The 20,472-nt window shown below is 41.4% G+C and overlaps 1 protein-coding gene across 1 annotated transcript in view; it reads left to right on the forward strand.

Annotated features, from left to right (window-relative positions):
* The window catches only part of LOC117987231 (histone-lysine N-methyltransferase 2C-like), a 65,925-nt gene that overhangs the window by 13,244 nt on the left and 32,209 nt on the right, over window positions 1-20,472 (forward strand). The window contains 14 exon segments of the mRNA XM_069502011.1: window positions 5,426-5,693; window positions 6,049-6,209; window positions 6,631-6,874; window positions 7,172-7,331; window positions 8,536-8,801; window positions 11,086-11,184; window positions 12,465-12,701; window positions 13,358-13,492; window positions 14,360-14,526; window positions 15,406-15,634; window positions 15,749-15,906; window positions 16,363-16,487; window positions 17,447-17,583; window positions 18,042-18,244. Coding sequence (XP_069358112.1) covers window positions 5,426-5,693; window positions 6,049-6,209; window positions 6,631-6,874; window positions 7,172-7,331; window positions 8,536-8,801; window positions 11,086-11,184; window positions 12,465-12,701; window positions 13,358-13,492; window positions 14,360-14,526; window positions 15,406-15,634; window positions 15,749-15,906; window positions 16,363-16,487; window positions 17,447-17,583; window positions 18,042-18,244 — 2,589 coding nt within the window.

Consider the following 20,472-nt stretch of genomic DNA (forward strand, 5'->3'; position numbering starts at 1 on the left):
GATCGTAATGATAACTCTAGTCAACAAGTTTTGGTAGATGACTGGTATGACAAAACATTTAATGGCTGTAAAATCAATCCAGCAAATTTTCCGAATTTTAGTATTTTGAACGATAAACTATATCGTTACAGTAAATGTAAATACCAGCTTCTCAGTGAGTTCGACTGGAAAGAGGTAGTCCACAAGAACGACATCCTTAGAATTATGCAACAAAACCATGCAGATGCAACTGCAGGTCATTTTGGTGTGTTCAAAACTCATCGCAGATTATCCCTCAGATATTTTTGGCGTGGTATGTATAAGGACGTGGTTGAGTACGTTAAGAATTGTGATACTTGCTCTGCGTATAAACACACGACATCAGCCACTCCAGGTCTGCTAGGGAAGCCTAAAGTCTGCGAGAGACCTTTTCAGGTCATTTCGGCTGATTTAGTCGGACCTTTGCCTAGGTCTAAATCAGGATTTACATTTCTTTTTGTGGTGACGTGTTGTTTTTCGAAATATACAATGTTGTTTCCGTTACGGCGTGCCACAGGTGCCGCTGTTGTTAAAGCGCTAGAGAATTTTGTATTTTTGAACCATAGTGTTCCAGAGACTGTGATTGTGGACAATGGGTCCCAATTTACAGGATCTGAATTCCGTAATCTCATTAAGCGTTATAATATTCCGAAATTACACTACACACCACTGTACACTCCGCAAGTTAACCTTGTTGAGAGGTACAATAAGGTTGTTATGACTGCTGTAGCCGCTTTTGTGAAAGATAACCACAGGTCCTGGGACGAAAACCTGTACAAGGTCCAGTTCGCCATAAACAGTGCGGTTAATGAATCCACTGGATTCTCCCCGTTCTTCCTTGTCCACGCTAGAGAACCGGTTTTAAATGGTTCCTTCTATAAGGACACGGATAAGGAGTACGAGGCCGGAATTCCAAGGGAGGAATACGCAGGAAAGTTTGGAACTTTGGAGGACATATTTGGTCAGGTTAGGAGAAATTTGTTTCAGGCTCATGCAGAGTATGCAACGCATTACAACTTAAGGCGTAGGTCTGCAAGCTATTCTGTTGGGGATATAGTGTGGAAAAAGACCTATCCACAAAGCGACGCTACAAATTTTTTCGCAGCTAAGCTGGCACCTAAGTATGAAAAGTGCAGGGTTGTCAAGGTTTTGTCACCTTTGGTTTACGAACTAGTTAGAGTAGCTGACAACCACCCAATAGGCACTTGGCATATTAAGGATATTAAGAAGTAGATATTTGCCATTACTTAGTTTGGTCTAAACTGTTTGAATATTTAAGTTATCAATATTCAATTAGGAATTTGAATGAGTGTAGTGATGTTCTGAGTTAACAGTTACATTACCATGGTTCAGTTGAGGAGGAATGTAGTGGATGTATGTAGGGATGAATATGTGATGATTGGAATGCTTGTGGTAGACCAACCGGTTGAGAAAGTAAAAATGCAAATATCGTACTTTGGGGATAACGAAAAGGGGGGGTTTTGTGTTTTGTTTTCGTTTTCCTTCTAGATAATGGATCATTTCTGTTATTTTTCCGATTCTGTTCCGAGATCTATTTTCTAGGAGAGTTATTTCGTTTTTTTTTCTCATATTCCGATTTTGATTCGGGTTTTATTTTTCCGAATGGGATAGAGAACGGTTGCCATATCAGATGGACCCGTTCACAACCAGTTTTTCCGTATTTGTTGAGTAACAAATATTAAGATGGTAGTTTAAAAGAGTGAACCACCGTAGGCCTAGACGCATTCTATCAGTCAGCTGAAGAATGATGCCAAGATGTTTCCACTCAAGTGTCTTAGACACCATGAAGTTTTTTTGTATATATTCTTTTTAGAAGTTAGGGTTGTGTAGTTAAGTATAATGTATAAAACCTTACACTGTTTTCAGTATATTTATTTTGTTAGACAATTTTCCTTGTTAGTAGTAGATGTGCGTTCACGCGTAACTTCTGTGTTTTTTTTTGTTTGTTTCAGGCAAATTGTTAGTAGTTGTTGGATGACGCTGAGGGCAGCGTGGTTCAACCTGTTGAACCTTTTCGTAGGAGGGGAAGTATTGTGACGTTGTAAATTTTGAACTACTAATTAGCGTTTCGCTTTTAATTAAAATCTATTTTGTTCAAAGTATGTTGGTGCCACCTAGCATCAAGGTGCAGAACTACGCGTGGGTCGATGTTCAGAGTTCATTCGAGCCACAATAGATGGCGTTTGCTTCGTTGTCAATTGTCGTAAAAATAAAACAAAATAATTAAATAAAACCATAATATCATTTGTTTATTGTTAAGTCATTAACAAAACGGTTCTTATAATATATCCTTAGGTTCCGCAAATATTCAAAAATGAATTGGCTTCATGATCGATCTAACTGGGAGCGGCCACACTCGGGTTGCGTCTGGCAACACCGATTGGTGAGATTTAGAATTTTCTCTGGAGTCAACATGTGAAGACGAATTTTTTTCGTTCCAGGAAAATCTCATTCTTTTTCGCCCATGGCTTCGCCTGGGAAAAATACAATAGATAAATTTTAGTCATCCTAACGTATTTCAATGTTTCATCAATTATGGTGAGTGAAAAATCAAGTAATGTGGATTCGACAAAATGGCGGTTTGGTTAGAGAAAATCCTAATTTTATGATTTCATTCCAGTTCCAGTTATTTTATCTTCCCAAATAAATGAGGATAATGGGTTGTGGGTGGACTTCTGAAAACCATTGGTGGCCAGGAGTTCAATAGGTGAGTTGTGTTTGATCGGGAAAATTCCACGTGTCGAAATTTTCACACAGCACAAATTATAATCTTGTTTTTCTTTGTTACAGGGTTTTCGTATTTCCGTTTTCCGTTTGCGTTTTCCGTTTGCGTTTTCGGTTTTCGTATTTATTTCTTTTGCACATTCACGTTGGCAACTTAATTTCTATGGATAAGACTTGGTGAAAATCTTGGTAATGAAACATTTCGGTTGTGAAGAATCAAATAAATGGAGTTTTGGATCTTGGCCGATGCCGTCCAGCTACCCTGCAGTCTTCGCACCTACAAGTAAGCAGATGTTTGTATCCTGTAACAGTTTAGTGAACCTTCTTAGTGTATGTGTACAGTAAGAACCCTGTCTTTACTACTGAGCTTTTATTTTGAAACAATTTTATGAATTTTACTGTGTCATTGTCTATTCCATGCCAATGGCATCTTAAATTTAAAACATAGATCTTATGTACTATCTACCTAAGTCATTCTAATGTATCTAAATTAAGTCTTGGCATTAAGCTAGAATAACTAAGCATTATTAGCCATCATTCTGTATTAAGCGACCCCGGTAAAAGTTACATTAAAAACAATTTTGCCTAACATCTAGCAAATTTCATTTATAACACCTCATATGCATTACAAGGGAGTCGACGGCTAGCTTCTATTCTTTACTAGGTAGATAGATCAAGTAAAGTAAATTAAAATTATTTTTTTTTTCCTCTAATCCTTGTAAGGTGGTAGATTATTCCGTATCCGGGTATATTTCTATTCCGCCCAATTTACCACCCTTACAGTAGGGGGTAATCTTTAGAACTACTGAACCGATTTTAAAAATTCTTTCACCAGTAGAAAGCTACATTATTCCTGAGTGACATAGGCTATACGGGATCTTTAATATTATATAAAGAGGTAATGTCGTTAAGTTTGTTTGTAGGGGGTAATCTTTAGAACTACTGAACCGATTTTAAAAATTCTTTCACCAGTAGAAAGCTACATTATTCCTGAGTGACATAGACTATACGGGATCTTTAAAAACCTAAATCTACGCGGGCGAAGCCGCGGGGATCAGCTAGTACATTTTATATTTGAGTTTGATAAGCCTAAGCATATGTATATACAGTATGTGAAGCTGTGGTAGCCTAGTGGTTAGGACGTCCGCCTTCCAATCGGAGGTCGGGGGTTCGATCCCGGGCGCACCTCTAACTTTTCGGATTTATGTGCGTTTTTAAGTAATTAAAATATCACTTGCTTTAACGGTGAAGGAAAACATCGTGAGGAAACCTGCATGCCTGTTCTCCATAATGTTCTCAGAGGTGTGTGAAGTCTGCCAATCCGCACTTGGCCAGCGTGGTAGACTATGGCCAAAACCCTTCTCACTCTGAAAGGAGACCTGTGCTCTGTAGTGAGCCGGCGATGGGTTGATCATGATGATGTGGCAGAGAGTAATGTACATCGACCTGTAGAAGGAAATAGGGGACTTGTAGAGCATTGTCTCTGGCGTTGAGACCGACAGAATGTCATAGGTATGAATGACAGAGACAACGCTCTACAAAGCCGAAATGTCATTCTTAAAGCCGATGTACATTACTTTCTGCCGCGTACTGTACCTACCTACCTACCACTTGCTGAAACTGTTTCAACCAACAGTTGCCACTATTGATCGAAACTCAGCCACTGAAATGGACATATACAAGTACGCTGCAAGTGTGCCATTTTGTGCCGATTCGAAGCCCCTACCGAGCGCGCTGGGAATTAAAATTGACACTGTCAAATGGTCTTCGTATTGATCTTTTGACAGATGTCTATCACTATCATTTAGTACGCCCCATGGATTTAGAATTAGTACTTAAAAGTCCTTTGGTACGCCCAGTCACATGACGCTCAATTCTGCTGACAGCGTCAAAATGTCAAAAATCAAGTTGCTTCAAAAATAGGTCGACAATCGCAAAATCCGCGTACGTATATTAGTAGAAGCCAGTGGCGTCAGCAGATTGGAAGAATTACGATTTCATCAAAGTTGTTTTTTTTCTTGGTGGCAAGTTATGATGCAGCCTAAGAGGGAGCGCGCTTGCCTAGAAGATGCCTATTCACTCTTGTCTTTAAGGTACCCATATTATAATTGGAGGGGAAGACTGATGCTGGACTGGTACAAATTGGCCAATACCGGTGCGTAGTTTTCTTTAAAAAATTACCCGTCTTAAACTAATTTGTGTTGTGAATGTTTTTAGGGTTCCGTACCTCAAAAGGAAAAACGGAACCCTTATAGGATCACTTTGTTGTCTGTCTGTCTGTCTGTCTGTCAAGAAACCTACAGGGTACTTCCCGTTGACCAAGAATCATGAAATTTGGCAGGTAGGTACATCTTATAGCTGACATTTGGGGAAAAATCTGAAAACCGTGAATTTAGGGTTAGATCACACATTAAATTGTGGTCATGAACTAATAATTAGTATTTTCAACTTTCGAAGTGAGATAACTATATCAAATGGGGTATCATATGAAAGGTACCTGTACATTCTAAAACAGATTTTTATTTATTTTTATGCATCATTGTTTTTGAATTATCGTGCAAAATGTCGAAAAAATACGACTGTAGTGCGGAACCCTCATTGCGCGAGCCTGACTCGCACTTGGCCGGTTTTTTTTTAATTCCGTTCTTTTTTCATTACTCAGATTGTTTCGCAGACTGATGTGGGTCTCGGGAAGGGCAAACCATATACCGTGTCGTCGAAGGTTGCCAAGAAAAAGATAGGTGGCTACAAACTCAAGGGTGGCTTCCCACCGGCGGGAAAACTTGGGTTTCAGAAGCGGCAGAGATCCGTTTTTGATTTGGGACGGAAAAGAGGCTCAAAGCCAAAGATGAGAGGCGTTTTCGGGGTCCCAGGGTTAGGGTTGCAGAGACCTCAAGCGCCTGATAACAAGACTTCTGATGATGATCCAGGTGATTGTACTATATTATAAACAACATTTGTTTTTAGTTTCTACTTTACATTTTATTTAAATAATTGTTTTTTACAAGCCTTTTATTATATAGACCTTTAGGCCCATTCAAAAATTGTGTCACCATAAGATAATCTATGTTCATTATCTAGGTTAACTAATTTAAATAAAAAATTTGAATTCAGATTTATAATATAAGTTAGGAAATAAGTTATGCGAACTAGCAGCTAGAACCTGAAATAGCAGTGAAAAAGTCAGTTAAAAAATAATATAATCGAAATATTATATTCATATACCTTAGATTTCAATATAAAAGTTGGAGTTTTTATAATATAAAAACATTTCTGTTGTTTCAGGTGTAGAAAACAAACTAGTGTTGTGTTCGAGTAAGGACAAATTTGTGCTGACTCAGGATTTGTGTGTGATGTGCGGAGCGATCGGCACGGACTCGGAGGGATGTCTCATAGCGTGCGCGCAGTGCGGGCAGACCTATCATCCGTATTGTGTTAATATTAAGGTATATAAAGCATAGGTATAAGGTATATAATTTATTAATATAGGCAGTAAGGCCTATATTAATAATCTAAATATATAAAAGGAAAAGGTGACTGACTAACTGACTGATCTATCAACGCACAGCTCTAACTACTGGACGGATCGGGCTGAAATTTGGCATGCACTTCGTCCGCATGGACTACACAAATTTCAAACCTCTATTTCACCCCCTTAGCGGATGCCTACGTCATAATAGTTATCTGTATGCAAAATTTCAGCCCAATCCGTCCAGTAGTAGTGGGTTGATAGATCAGTCAGTCAGTAACCTTTTCCTTTTTATATATTTAGATTTCTTGATATACAAGAATTGCATCATGTCTACATTGTTTATTGTAGTTAAGAATTTGTGTTCAGCTGAATTAGCTTCACATATCTATGTTCAGGTGTCCCAAGTGATAGTAAGCCTCGGTTGGCGCTGCCTCGACTGCACAGTGTGCGAAGGTTGCGGCTCTCGTGGAGACGAACCCCTTTTGGTTCTATGTGACGACTGTGACACCGCGTGGCATACATACTGCGCGCGCCCGACTCTGTCCGAAGTGCCGAGAGGCGCGTGGCGTTGTACGCGATGCCGGAGATGTCTCGTCTGTGGTACGAGAGACACTGCGCTGTGGTGTGACAATTACACTGGTGAGAGGTTTTTTACTTGCGATTTTAGAGGATTTATATACGACTAGCTTATGCTCGCGACTTCGTCTTCGCGGACCACACAAATTTCAAACCCCTATTTTACCCTCAAATTCAACCCCTAAGAGTTGAATTTTCAAAAATCCTTAGCGGATGTCTACGTCATAATAGCTATCTGTATCTGTGGTCGCTCCTTCACTCTGCACGATTTCTCTGTCTAGATGGCTTCGTTGAACCTCTGTATGTAATATCATATCCTTACTATAGGCTCGGGCTTTAATAATGATACTTGTTTCACAGAATGCGCACCGTGTGCGTCGCTAGTGATGTGCTGCATATGCTCGGAGCCATATTCGGACGGCGAGCTCATAATACAGTGCACGGGCTGCTCGCGCTGGTTGCACGCGGCTTGCGACGCCATACGCAACGAGGCAGACGCCGAGACCTGTTGCCGGGCCGGGTAAGTGTGTGTTGCAGCACTAATGCGTCGCTAGTGATGTGCTGCATATGCTCGGAGCCATATTCGGACGGCGAGCTCATAATACAGTGCACGGGCTGCTCGCGCTGGTTGCACGCGGCTTGCGACGCCATACGCAACGAGGCAGACGCCGAGACCTGTTGCCGGGCCGGGTAAGTGTGTGTTGCAGCACTAATGCGTCGCTAGTGATGTGCTGCATATGCTCGGAGCCATATTCGGACGGCGAGCTCATAATACAGTGCACGGGCTGCTCGCGCTGGTTGCACGCGGCTTGCGACGCCATACGCAACGAGGCAGACGCCGAGACCTGTTGCCGGGCCGGGTAAGTGTGTGTTGCAGCACTAATGCGTCGCTAGTGATGTGCTGCATATGCTCGGAGCCATATTCGGACGGCGAGCTCATAATACAGTGCACGGGCTGCTCGCGCTGGTTGCACGCGGCTTGCGACGCCATACGCAACGAGGCAGACGCCGAGACCTGTTGCCGGGCCGGGTAAGTGTGTGTTGCAGCACTAATGCGTCGCTAGTGATGTGCTGCATATGCTCGGAGGTTAAAAGTTTTCTACGAAAAATTGTTATCACTCAATGAACCAGCAATATAGAACCAACCAATTGGGTATGTGGCGTCACATTCCATTATTTCATAGAATCTCGCATACTAAGCGCGCGTTTTGACGTTTGATAAAAAGTTACTGACTTGACGAGTTGTCAAATATCGTATTGTCAAATGAGTTTGGTGGCTATCATTCAGTGTTGAACACCTGAGTTTGCGAATCGTGCCCCCAAGCGAATTAGCGTTCCGGTAAAATACCGTGTAGAATCTCCTGCCATACCCCTTCCAGGTTAGGCCGGTTCCATCTTGCATCATCATTTACCACCAGGTGAGATTGCAGTCAAGATTTAAATTATATCTGAATAAAAAACGTGAGGAAAAAATCATCATCAACCCTCCACCTCCCATGGCCCCACCAACCTCTCGGTTATATGGGCCGAATCGCGGGAGGGCGCCCGTTCGGTACTTGCTCTTGGCATTTTCCCGGGGCGCCTTCTTGACTCCCTACAAATTATTTTGTCTCTTCCTTGTCCCTTATGCTCACTCTCCCCCCTTGGGGGCTAGACGTCACTAATACAGCTGTGATCTCCGCTGCTGCTCCTCCGTGGTATGATGAACGTGATATGGTGGACAGGTACAAGTGCTTGCTGTGCCGCGGGCGCGACGTGCCGCCGCCGCACGTGGCGCGCGCGCTGGAGGCGGCGCAGCCCGCCACGCCGCCGCCCGCGCGCCCGCGCCTCACGCCGCTCTCCCTGGGGCTGGCGGGCGAGTACTACGTGGACGACGTGTGCCTCTCGCAGCGCGGCGCGCACCACATGAAGCAGCTCGAGGCGGAGATGGGCATCACCCACACGCGCCGGAAACGGAGGTTCAAGAACGAGACCACGGAGAAGGATGCCGGTGAGTGTCACTTGTATTCCGTTTTTCTTTGATGAATGTATTGTTAGTGAGCGTCCACACCTAACGTAATGTTAGCCGCCGACTTTTTGTTTTGAAGTGAAAACTTCTTTAGATTTCGAGTTTGGAATGGGTAAAAACTTTCAAGGTCTACTCAGCGACATGCATTTGTTAACAGCGGCTCGGAGTACCTATGTCGAGATGTAAATAGGTTTAATTTACAAATTGTGTTTAATTTTTGATTTGTCATAAGTGTGATGAGGGATGTCAATGATAAACTGCGTAACACTCGGCCACAGTCGGCGGCTGACAATACCCTTAGGCCGCATATTATCAGAACACTCTACTATGGAAATCGAGATGGCAGTAAGTCAAAAAGGCAGTATCGATAAAATGGCGTTTAAAGTTTAGTTCTACTATTTTGTATTTGTGAAAAACACTCAATTTTCATGTTGCAAAGAGGCATAAAACACATAGGAAGAAAGATCGTTTGACGAACATTTACTGCCCTCTCGATTACCATTAAAGAAACCATTAAAAAAATTATCTGTCAGAAAGTAATGTACATCGACATTTAGGAGTTAGCAGATTTGTAGAGCGTTGTCTCTGTCATTGAGACCGACAGAACGTCACATAGGTAATGAGTGACAGAGACAACGCTCTACAAAGCCGAAATGTAATTCTAAAGGCCGATGTACATTACTTTCGGCCGTATACTGTAAGAGTAAAAGTGCCTTCAGCCGAGGAGCGTCAACATTTTTATGTATGCAGTTTTTGTTAATATGCGGCCGGCCATATAAGCTGGCGACTATCATTTGAACATTGCTACTGGTACAAAACATTCTAGAAAATATTTTACATGAAAGATCCATTAATGCTTCTTTGGTCATTGCTTTTCATATATAAATTAAGTTACGTATTGAAGTTCATAACCTAAGTTACATTAGCAAGGCAATACGTATTTAGATATACATTTTATTTAAGTTATACCGCCGTCGACGAGGAAGCGACTAGCTATCGTTTATTTTCTCGCTCAAGAAACTTATAATCGATGTATGATACAGTGTCAATAAAAGAGATAAGTACACCGAGAACTCTCTCTCCACTAATTAGTCGCAGCGACAAGAGTTGTCAAAGAAAAACTTGCTCAGCGATTGTCTCTTGGCGGTCAATACAACAACACTTGCAACACGCAGTTTGCGCAGCGATTAATTAATCTGTTACTGGCAGATTACTCGCACACTCGCTCGTAGCCCAGCGACGAAACACTCGCTTCTCGTTGTTCGCCATCTCGTTTCTGGTTTTTGTTCAATAGTTTCTCGATACTCGTCGGCGGGTCGGACAACTGTCTAACAGCCTAAGTAATCCAACGTGACATCGGTATTGAGGTAAATCTGTTATTTTAGATTTAGATGAATGGTCTAGCAGCATCGTAGCTTGATGACTGGAGGGATAGCACGGAAGTTGTGACTATCACATTGCGATAATTGAATTTCATTGTACACATTTTAATCAATTAGTATTAGGTTGATAAAACGTACTTTGACTTTGCTCAGACTTAACACACTGTTAAAAAGAGACAGCTTTATATCGCTGACATAAATCTGTCTCGTTTTAACTGAAACTTAAGTCTACGCAAAGTGAAGGTATGCTCTATGCATTTCACTATCAGTGTCGTTAATAGAAGGTGATTGCGATACTTTGTTGCTAGACCAACAGATTAACCTGCAGGTACCAGTGTCACGTTTTTTACTTGAAGACTTACAGTTTCGGGTTCGGTTCGGGTTTCAGAGCCCTGAGTGTAACTTTTCCTATCAACGTTAACTGTGAACATGCCGACGTGAGTTGATTCACGTCGGCACGTTCAAAGCCAAAAATCTGATCTTTTGCTATTAATAAAATAATTAAATTGTATAGACATGTCAAACACGACGTATTTCCGTAAGTTTCATACACTGAACGGAATTACTACCTATAGAAGGGCTATTTTCAAATAAAAATGGTGTGAAGCTGTTTGAAGCCGTTCAAAATTCAAATTAGTAAGCCACTGGGCATGAAGTTGTAAACTAAAACGAGTTTCAGTAAAAATATTTCTTTTCGACATGACCCTTGTGCCTACTATAATATTATAGAGGTCGGTGATACTAAATGACACATCTCACACACATCACAGTTATCGTTAACTTGAAAAGTCACACCAGAGTAATGCATGAAAACGTTAGTTTAGCGTAAGGTCGAGTATCTAACATGAATTTTTGTGTGTTGGACGCTGGCCTATTGGATATAGAAATAATGGCATCTATTGAAACAGTGGTTCAGAATGCAGAGGGCGAGCTGCCCGACGACGCCAAGCCCGACAGCACGGCCGACGTCAAGGACGAGCCTGGTGGGTACCGACCAGCCGAGTATTGCGTCACGAAACTTGAAACACAGGGTGGTTACTGTACAGGTTAAGGCCACCTTCAAATTGTCAGAAAATGTTCTATAGAAGCAGGCATAGTAACCAAAAGCTTAATTTGCTGTAATCCGCTGAGACAGACAAATCTGTATTGTGCAGATGCAGCACCTGACCACCCACTGCTGAACATGCAGGAAAAGCCAGCCACCAAGCAAATGATACGCACCACCACCACGCAGCACCACACAAATCCCTCAAAACAACTCGACGCAATGTCGGGGCGAAACAGGGCTGTGCATATCGAAGATGCATGTTGCATCATACAGATTTCTCTGTTTCAGCGGGTTATAGCAAATTAAGCTTTTGATCCCTTCTAGAAAACGTTCTGTTGCACTCACGCTGCTAACATCAGAAGCATGCGGCAAAATTCTTAAAAATTACAGCATGTATGCAGGATTTTACAAAGTGTATGGGCACTCTGCCCATATGCTTTGTAAAATCCTTTTGGCGCACGTCACATGTTTTTTTCTGACAGACATTTTCTGATAATAGGCGGTCGGCCTTGAGATGGCAATGATGCCATTTGAACGGTGTCACTACTGCTGCATGAGCCAAAGTTTACTTGGAACTTCGCGATTGGAGTGTCTTGCGCGTTTTGTAATTGACCACACCCCAATTTCAACTTTCGTGATGAAAACTGAATACACAATTTTATTTATAGCAGTAATGAGTTTATACATAACGTAACAACTTTGGAAATCTTTTTGACATTCGCTGTATGGACAAAATGCCAAAGACAAGGCGTTTTTAATTAATTTTGAAGATGCTTATTATATTTGGGGATTGTGTTATACGAAAAAAATGAACCACATGATTTTTTTGTTTCTTTGTTCTTTACATTGTTGGCAATCCATACTAATATTATAAATGCGAAAGTGTGTCTGCCTGTCTGTCTGCTCGCCTTTCACGGCCCATCCGTACAACCGATTTTGACGGAATTTGGTACAGAAATAGCTTGCATACCAGGGAAGGACATAGGCTACTTTTTATCCCGGAAAACCAAAGAGTTCCCAGAGGATTGTAAATAACCTAAATCCACGCGAACGAAGTCGCGGGTATAATCTAGTTGTTATATGTATAAATTTCTGTTTCTTCTTTTCAAGAAAAATATGTCTATTTTTTTGGGCCGGCAATTTGTTTCGAACAAATATAAATTTAACTGTTTCCACTAAGGAAACATCTTTGTTAATGAACTATTCTATACACAGGTCTCACACCTATAAGCAACCTCAAAGAAGGCATACTCTGGAACGTAGCCAATGATGGCCCAGTGCCAGAAGGTTTCACAATATACACCACTGACTCCGGCCTTACTGTGTTGAGGAGGAAACGACAACGGAACCTAAACAAACTCGGCATCGGTGGCTTTGTGGTGCGACAGAGACAGAACACCAAAGCACAGGCGGACGACGAGAAAGACGGGGACGGAACACAGGGCTCTAGTGGTAAGAAATGTGCCGAATTATTATCGAATTGAAATAGGTGCATGGGCTATTTTTGGATGGTCAAAAACTTCTAGGTCGCGTCACTAACATAATTTAGATATAATTTTAGATCGAACCAATCGATGACAAACTAAACTAATGTTTGGTTATACAAATTATGAAATGTAAATTTTTGATACTACAATTCATTTGGAAATCCAACAAAACATACCTTTGAGAACATTATGGAGAACTCTCAAGCATTCCGGTTTCCTCACAATGTTTTCCTTTACCGTTAAAGCAAGTGATATTTTATAGCTTAAAACACACATAACTCCGAAAAGTTAGTGGTCTGCCCGGGATCGAACCCCGAAACTCCCGACTAAAAGCCCGATCTTCATTCATTGACTCGCTCCAGCCATGCACAGGGCTGCAGTTGCTTGTTGTATAATAATATTGTAAATTGATCACTTGAAAAGAGCAACCGCCGAGTTTCTTGCTGGTTCTTCTCGGTAGGAACGGCATTCTGAACCAGTGGTAAATTAGACTAGTTGATGATTCAAAAGCACTTGTAAAAGTTTACTTGAATAAAAATATATTCTATTCTATTCATCTATCAGGCTATCACCGCTTATAGTTGTGTATATAATATTTTAACTAATAATTTGTTGGTTTAGATTCGCCGAGTAACAAGCGCAAGCCGCGTCGCAAACCGCGCTCAAAACTCATGGAACAGTTTCCCTCTTACATGCAAGAAGCGTTCTTCGGCAAGGACCTCCTCGAGCCAGCTAAACCAGCTGTCAGTTCTACTGGTGAGTCCCCTTTATTTATTTTGTTTTATTTATTTATACTTTATTGCACACAACACCAAGTAAACATTAACAACACATACAAGGCTCTTAATATAATAGCTGTAGCATGCAAAGGCGCCCTTATTGCTAAAGCGATCTCTTCCAGGCAACCTTTAACGAAAGGAATCACGAAAGCACGGGTTGATGCGGCAGTCGAAAATTATATAGCCCCTTATTGCAAATCAACATGTTAGTTTTATGAAAATGCATAATATCTTGATGTGTATGTGTATGTAGTCTTCTACACCTTTGATTCCTTAAAACCAAGTCCCCTAAAGAAATTCCCAAGTTAAAACCTCCAACCTTAGATCCAATTTCATTATGATCATATATTAATACTAGTTTATGCTCGCGACTTCGTCCGCGTGGACTACACAAATTTCAAACCCCTATTTCACCCCCTTAGGGGTTGAATTTTCAAAAATCCTTTCTTAGCGGATGCCTACGTCATAATCTATCTGTATGCCAAATTTCAGCTCAATACGTCCAGTAGTTTGAGCTGTGCGTTGATAGATCAGTCAGTCAGTCGGTCACCTTTTCCTTTTATATATTTAGACTAGCTTATGCTCGCGACTTCGTCCGCGTGGACTACACAAATTTCAAACCCTATTTCACCCCCTTAGGGGTTGAATTTTCAAAAATCCTTTCTTAGCGGATGCCCACGTCATAATATCTATCTGTAAGCCAAATTTTAGTCCGATCCGTCCAGTAGTTTGAGCTGTGCGTTGATAGATCAGTCAGTCAGTCAGTCACCTTTTCCTTTTATATTTTTAGATTACTTACTTATAACATGTTGTCCACCTTTTGATTTTACTGAACACTGTAAAGGTGCGGGAGGCTTGCCGGAGACAGAGGGCAGCGGTCGCGGCGCCACTCCTGAGGGCTACCGCGAGCTGCGCGACTTTGACAACTCGGATAGCGACGGAGACGATGTACTCTCCGCGCTCTGCTCCTTCAACGACCATGACAACACCGTCTTCATCACTCTTAACACGGTATACTTTAGTAGCCTTTATATATTTTTTTTAATTCATCACTAGCTCTGCGTGGAACTAGGTTTTTTAAAAATCGCCGTGGGTACTCTTTGATTTTCCGGGATAAAAAGTAGCCTATGTCACTCTCCAGGTCTTTATCTATACCCATGCAAAAAATCACGTCAATCTGTTGCACCGTTGCGACGTGATTGAAGGACAAACCAATAAACCAACAAACAAATACACTTTCGCATTTATAATAAGGGTACTGATAGGTAAACGTCACAATCACACCTAATGCTGATGTGGCCTAAGATGGGACGCGTTTACCTAGAAGATGCCTATTCTTGTTTTAAAGATACCCAGGTTGTAATTGGTAGGAAACACATATTTCTATTTATGATTTCTCACATTAAAGCCATACCAGATGGTCACTCCATTAGCTTATCTTTGGAGCAAAATTCTTCAATAGTTTTTTTCATTTCATACTGATTTCGACGAAAATGCCCAAGTTTTTGTGTACCTATAAAGTAGTTTTATTAAGTTACATTCTTATTCCCGTAAAGAATCATTGTGACGAACATTCAAACTTAAACGTAAAAGTTACAGGACTAAATTAGTTTATTACCTACTAGGTGATGCCCGCGACTTCGTCCGCGTGGATTTAGGTTTTTGAAAATCCCGTGGGAACTCTTTAACATTCCGGGATAAAAAGTAGCCTATGTCCTTCCCCGGGATACAAACTATCTCTGTACCAAATTACGTCAAAATCGGTTGAACGGTTGAGCCGTGAAAAGCTAGCAGACAGACACACTTTCGCATTTATAATATTAGTATGGAAGTATGGATTTTTGTATCATGTTTAGACAGTAGACTTAACACAATTTCTCACGCCTATAGGAAGAAGTCGAAGTCCTCCAAACATTGAAACCCAAAGAAGAAAGAGATGACGGAAATCCTTTAACAGACATAAAAATCAAGACGGAAGCCTCAGAAGAATGCCAGCTGAAGCATACCGAAGATTCCACTGCGCTGAAAAACGCCATACTGGGCCCTCCGGCCACGGACACCGACGCGGTGCCGCCCGATGCTGCGGTACACACTCCCAAGCAAGAGAACATCAGCGCTGGTAAGTTTTTATTGCGTAGGAAAACCGGCGGGGTCTTTACTACCTAGATCCACGCAAACGAAATTAAAAAAAGTTTGTTAGCTAATATGACCAAAATGTTTATATTCCTGACAGACACGAGCGTGGGGTCGCAATCGTCTCGCATATCACCAAAGGACGAGCTGTCCCTGCTGGGGGTCAGCCTGGACGCCATGGTGCGGGACACGCTGCCTGACATGGACAGCAACGACGTTGACGAGATATTCAAGGGCGTCCTCACTGATGACTCGCAGGTATAGTCCGCGACATGTCGAGATGGCAATGCGGGGCGGGGCGTGTCCCCCCCCCTCGATTGCCATCTTGACCTGTCGCGTACATTACATACCTACTCTATATAGGTTCTCAACGCATGTAATGCGCGCAAAACAAGTAGTCCAATCTGAAGTTACATATTAACCACATTACTGGTTCTCATCGTAACTAAAGTTTAGAGTATTCGCATCTTTTTCTAATGCTATAAGAAAATGACAGCTATAATTTTATTTAGAACTGTCAAACCTCGCGACTTTAGGTGCCAGTCTCTTATTTTTGTAAAGTAGCACTAAAATTTAGCCTTTAATTTGAAATTCGTGTTCCGTCCTTTTTTTTAGCAATATTAAAAAGAAAAAGATGCAGATACTCTAAATTTAGTTTTGAGAAAGACTTCAGAATCACGCCAATATTACTTATCTTGATATCTCTTCGTGTAGGAGTCGCAAGAGTCGACAGTTTCGTACGTGAACTCTATGGCAAGCACGCCATACTCTCAGCAGCGGCAACAGCTGCAGAGCCCCATGGAGTATGCTTCACCTTACCACTCGGAGTTTGGCAGCGGGTAAGTTAGTAACTAAACCACAGAATAAGGATGGTATGTTATAACCACAGACCATACGCCTACTTGCCGGACACCCCCGATCGTCACGCATAGGCAGTTGCTTAGCATAAAAGTCGGCCCACGCCCGTTCGGTACCCTCATTCCGCACATTGTCTTGATTACGTATTTTGGAGTCCACCAATCACAACAAAGCATTCTCCCCTGTCCCCCGCCAACATTTTACGATTTTGTTTTCATGCAAAACCTTGTATATGCGTACACTTGAGGTTGAATTTTCTATGGTTATTACCTACCAGAGGATCGACGAAAAGAGCAATCTTGTGGTAAGCGGTAACGAGCGATCTCCATAACAATGCCGGGACATTTATCACGAGATCAAAAGCGTGTCTACTGTGGACGAACTAGTTACTGTGTCTCCTTATATCCATACTTCCATACTAATATTATAAATGCGAAAGTGTGTCTGTCTGTCTGTCTGCTAGCTTTTCACGGCTCAACCGTTCAACCGATTTTGACGAAATTTGGTACAGATATAGCTTGCATCCCGGGCAAGGACATAGGCTACTTTTTATCCCGGAAAAGTTAAAGAGTTCCCACGGGATTTTCAAAAACTTTAATCCACCCGGACGAAGTCGCGGGCATCATCTAGTTGTAAATAAACTGGGATCATCAAAATTTACCGAGTAAAGGCGGGTCCAGGTTTGTGTAATGTGTAATGTAATGTATCGTGAAATGTAACTTGAATAATGTGGACGGCACACGAACTCGAACACGAATAAGTATCTCGAATACAAACTATTTCTGCGAGCGCTTTTGTGTTCGCGCTAAAACCGATAGCCGACGGATCAGCGCGAGTTTTACTGTATTGTTCTAGTGCAGTCCACACGAAGAATTCGCGTTATATAATTTCTCGCATTACATGCTACAAATCTAGACTAGAATCTATTTTATGGTTATAGTAGCGCTCTCAGCCCTCTGTACGGCGACTGCAGCGGCGGCTCGGGTGCCAGTGCGGGTGCGGGCGCGTGGAGCGAACAGCCCGCGCCGCCGCCTTCATACAACCAGCGCAGCGCGGACAAGATGCGCGCTGACGAGAGTAAGATATAGATATCTATGTCCGGCTCGAAGGACCATGCCAGTGGTCCTACGAGCCGCATATTATATTTTTTTTCCTACTTCCGAAATTTGTTTTCCATTTGTAATTACCACCAAATAACTTAAAACTGTGATTTTCTGTAGGACTAATAATAAACCGTTATAATCCACTGACCCCTACTAATACAAGTACGCTGGACTTGCGATTGCCGACCTGTTTTTGAAGCAACTTGATTTTTGCCATTTTGGCGCTGATAGCAGCAGTGAGCGTGCTCAAACTAAATATAAGTGATGAGAAATCTTTCAATAGTGTCAACACGAAGACAATTTCAAACAAATGTCAATTTTAATTCCCGGTAAATATTCGAATAGACACAAAAAATAATAGTAATTTTGTATGGGACACCCCTTTCAGCATCCACTGTCCATTTCAGTTTTATAAATGCAAAACCATTACAGGCCTCGGCTCAGCGGCGACGATATCAGCAGTGTTGTACGCAAACACCAACCACCCGGAGTGGAAGACTGAGTTCCCGAACTGGGTCGACCGTTGCAAGCAAATCCTTAAGAAATGGCGCGCCCTGCCCTCCGAGCAAAAGGCGCCCTACTTGCAGCGCGCCAGAGACAACCGCAGCGCGATACGCATGAAGAAAGCGCAGCAGGTATGTCCTACCCCACGCCTCCCCTCGTGTGTGCTAACCATTACTCACTGTGTTGTACTCACTCGTGTGCCCACCTAGTCCGCGTCCACCGCAGCTTGTGTTGGGCCTAGTTCACACTACGCGTATTGTCGGCTGTGGTATGAGAGTGGACGTCTACGTGTATAACGATATTACATGTTAATAAGACTCATATTGATAAGTCTCGTACTTACCTGACGAGGCGTCCGAAGCTTTAACTGTTTAGTAGCTGATGCCCGCGACTTCGCATGGATATAGGTTCTAAAAACCAGTGGGAACTCTTTAATTTTCCGGGATAAAAGTAACCTATATCACTCTACAGGCACAGGCTACAGGCTACAGGTCTTTAACTATATCCATTAAAAAAAAAACACACCAATCCGTTGCTCCGTTGCAACGTGATTGAAGGAAAAACCAATAATCTAGCAACCAAACACATTCGCATTTATAATAATATGGGTGCTCATAATATATGGGTATATTTATGTTATTATCTCAAGGAAGCCTCAAAGTAGGTTAGACAGGCGAGAGCCTTACGTTTGCTATTTTTGTTTATAGTAGTCAATTATATTCATTGCACAGAAGAGATTTCAATAAATCATAGCTTTTCGTAACTATCGTAATCGACTAATACTTCAAAAAGTAGCTAACAGCTAATGGGCTGGCTATTTATTCGAATAACAATCAAACTATTCGATTGTTATTATTCGATAACAATTGATTAAAATTGTCTAAAAACAATCGATTATTCAAATTGTTCAAGTGTTGTGGGCGTAGATAGAGTAATAAAGGTAGATTGAAGTACTGTGTAACCGCGTATGAGATAGCGATAGCACGACGTAACGATGAATAACACGACAATTATTACCATTGCTCAGTAGTCAAAATTTGTATAAACCGATCAACAATATTTGTATGAAACGTTTTTTTATGTAAAAACAAGTAAATAACTAATGAGAAATACAATTACGCCACGAATTCTCAAAGTTTGTTTTGCAACTAAAGTTGCATTCCTTGTAAGTATTCTTGAAAAAAACCAGTTACACGATAAGGGACAAAAAATAGGTTAGCTGCGTCTCTGTTTATCACATTAGTAACTTTATCTGTGCTCTCTTTTTAGTGTGAATGAGAAAGCAAACGTTCCTGTATCTACCTTTATTACTCTATCTACGGTTGTGGGTCTGGGGGAATGAATTGGAAATCGAATGCAATTATTGCTCAATTGATTTAGATCTAAGATTAATTTGTTCCACACCGTAGTTCCACATTCGTAGATTGTTTTTTGTGAAGATGAATTAATCGAAAAATTGAATTTTGTTTTTTGAAATGAGAGTACATTAATAAGAAGAATAAGATTTTTTTTAATACGTGAAAATGAATTCGAAGTGTTCACTATGTGACTTCATATAAACACTAGAGCTCACAGCAAGTCTCAACACATTCGCCTGCTGACAATGCGTCTGTTGCGAACTATGCCTTATACTCGTCCAATCCGTTACTAACACTAGATCTTATCGACAGATTTTATTACTATGCTAGTCTTAAATTGTATACTGACAGTATGGCAAATCCTTTTGTACACACTCTCTACGGCTGTCACTTTCACAAAGCTCCCTGCAAAAAAGGATAGCACTATACTCTATCCACGGATAGAAGTTAGTATAGGGCTCTATATTACGTAATCGAATACAAATGACAGACGAAAATCTCAGTGGGCGTTAACCATTTTGAGGCACCAACCAACCACAAACGAAACTATGTTTTCATATTGAATTTCGAACGTTTTTTGAAAACATTTTCGAACTGAATTTGGAATGTTTTTTTGTGTTGGTGATTGGTTGGTGCCTCAAAACGGTTAACGCCCACTGAGACATTCGTCTCTGTCATTTGTATGGGATTACGTAACAGAGAGCGCTACACTAACTTGTTTTCGTGGATAGAGATTTAGACCTATCAATTTAGTTAAGAGATTGTGTACAACGGTATTAGCCAAATTATTTGATTTCTATCAGACTTGGCTATATAATTTTTTGGGATAGATAAAGCATTACTTATTAGTTGGGATTATTCTGTTTTGTGTGTGTAATAGGGGTACATACAAGCTGAATTCGTCGTCAGAATGGATAGCGAGCTGAAGCTTGTGTAAAAGCTAGCACAGCTGTAAATAAGGCGTAGATTTGCAACACCCGATACTAATGTTATATTTAAAC

Source organism: Maniola hyperantus, chromosome 12 (assembly GCF_902806685.2).
Source record: "Maniola hyperantus chromosome 12, iAphHyp1.2, whole genome shotgun sequence".
Lineage (NCBI taxonomy): Eukaryota > Metazoa > Arthropoda > Insecta > Lepidoptera > Nymphalidae > Maniola > Maniola hyperantus.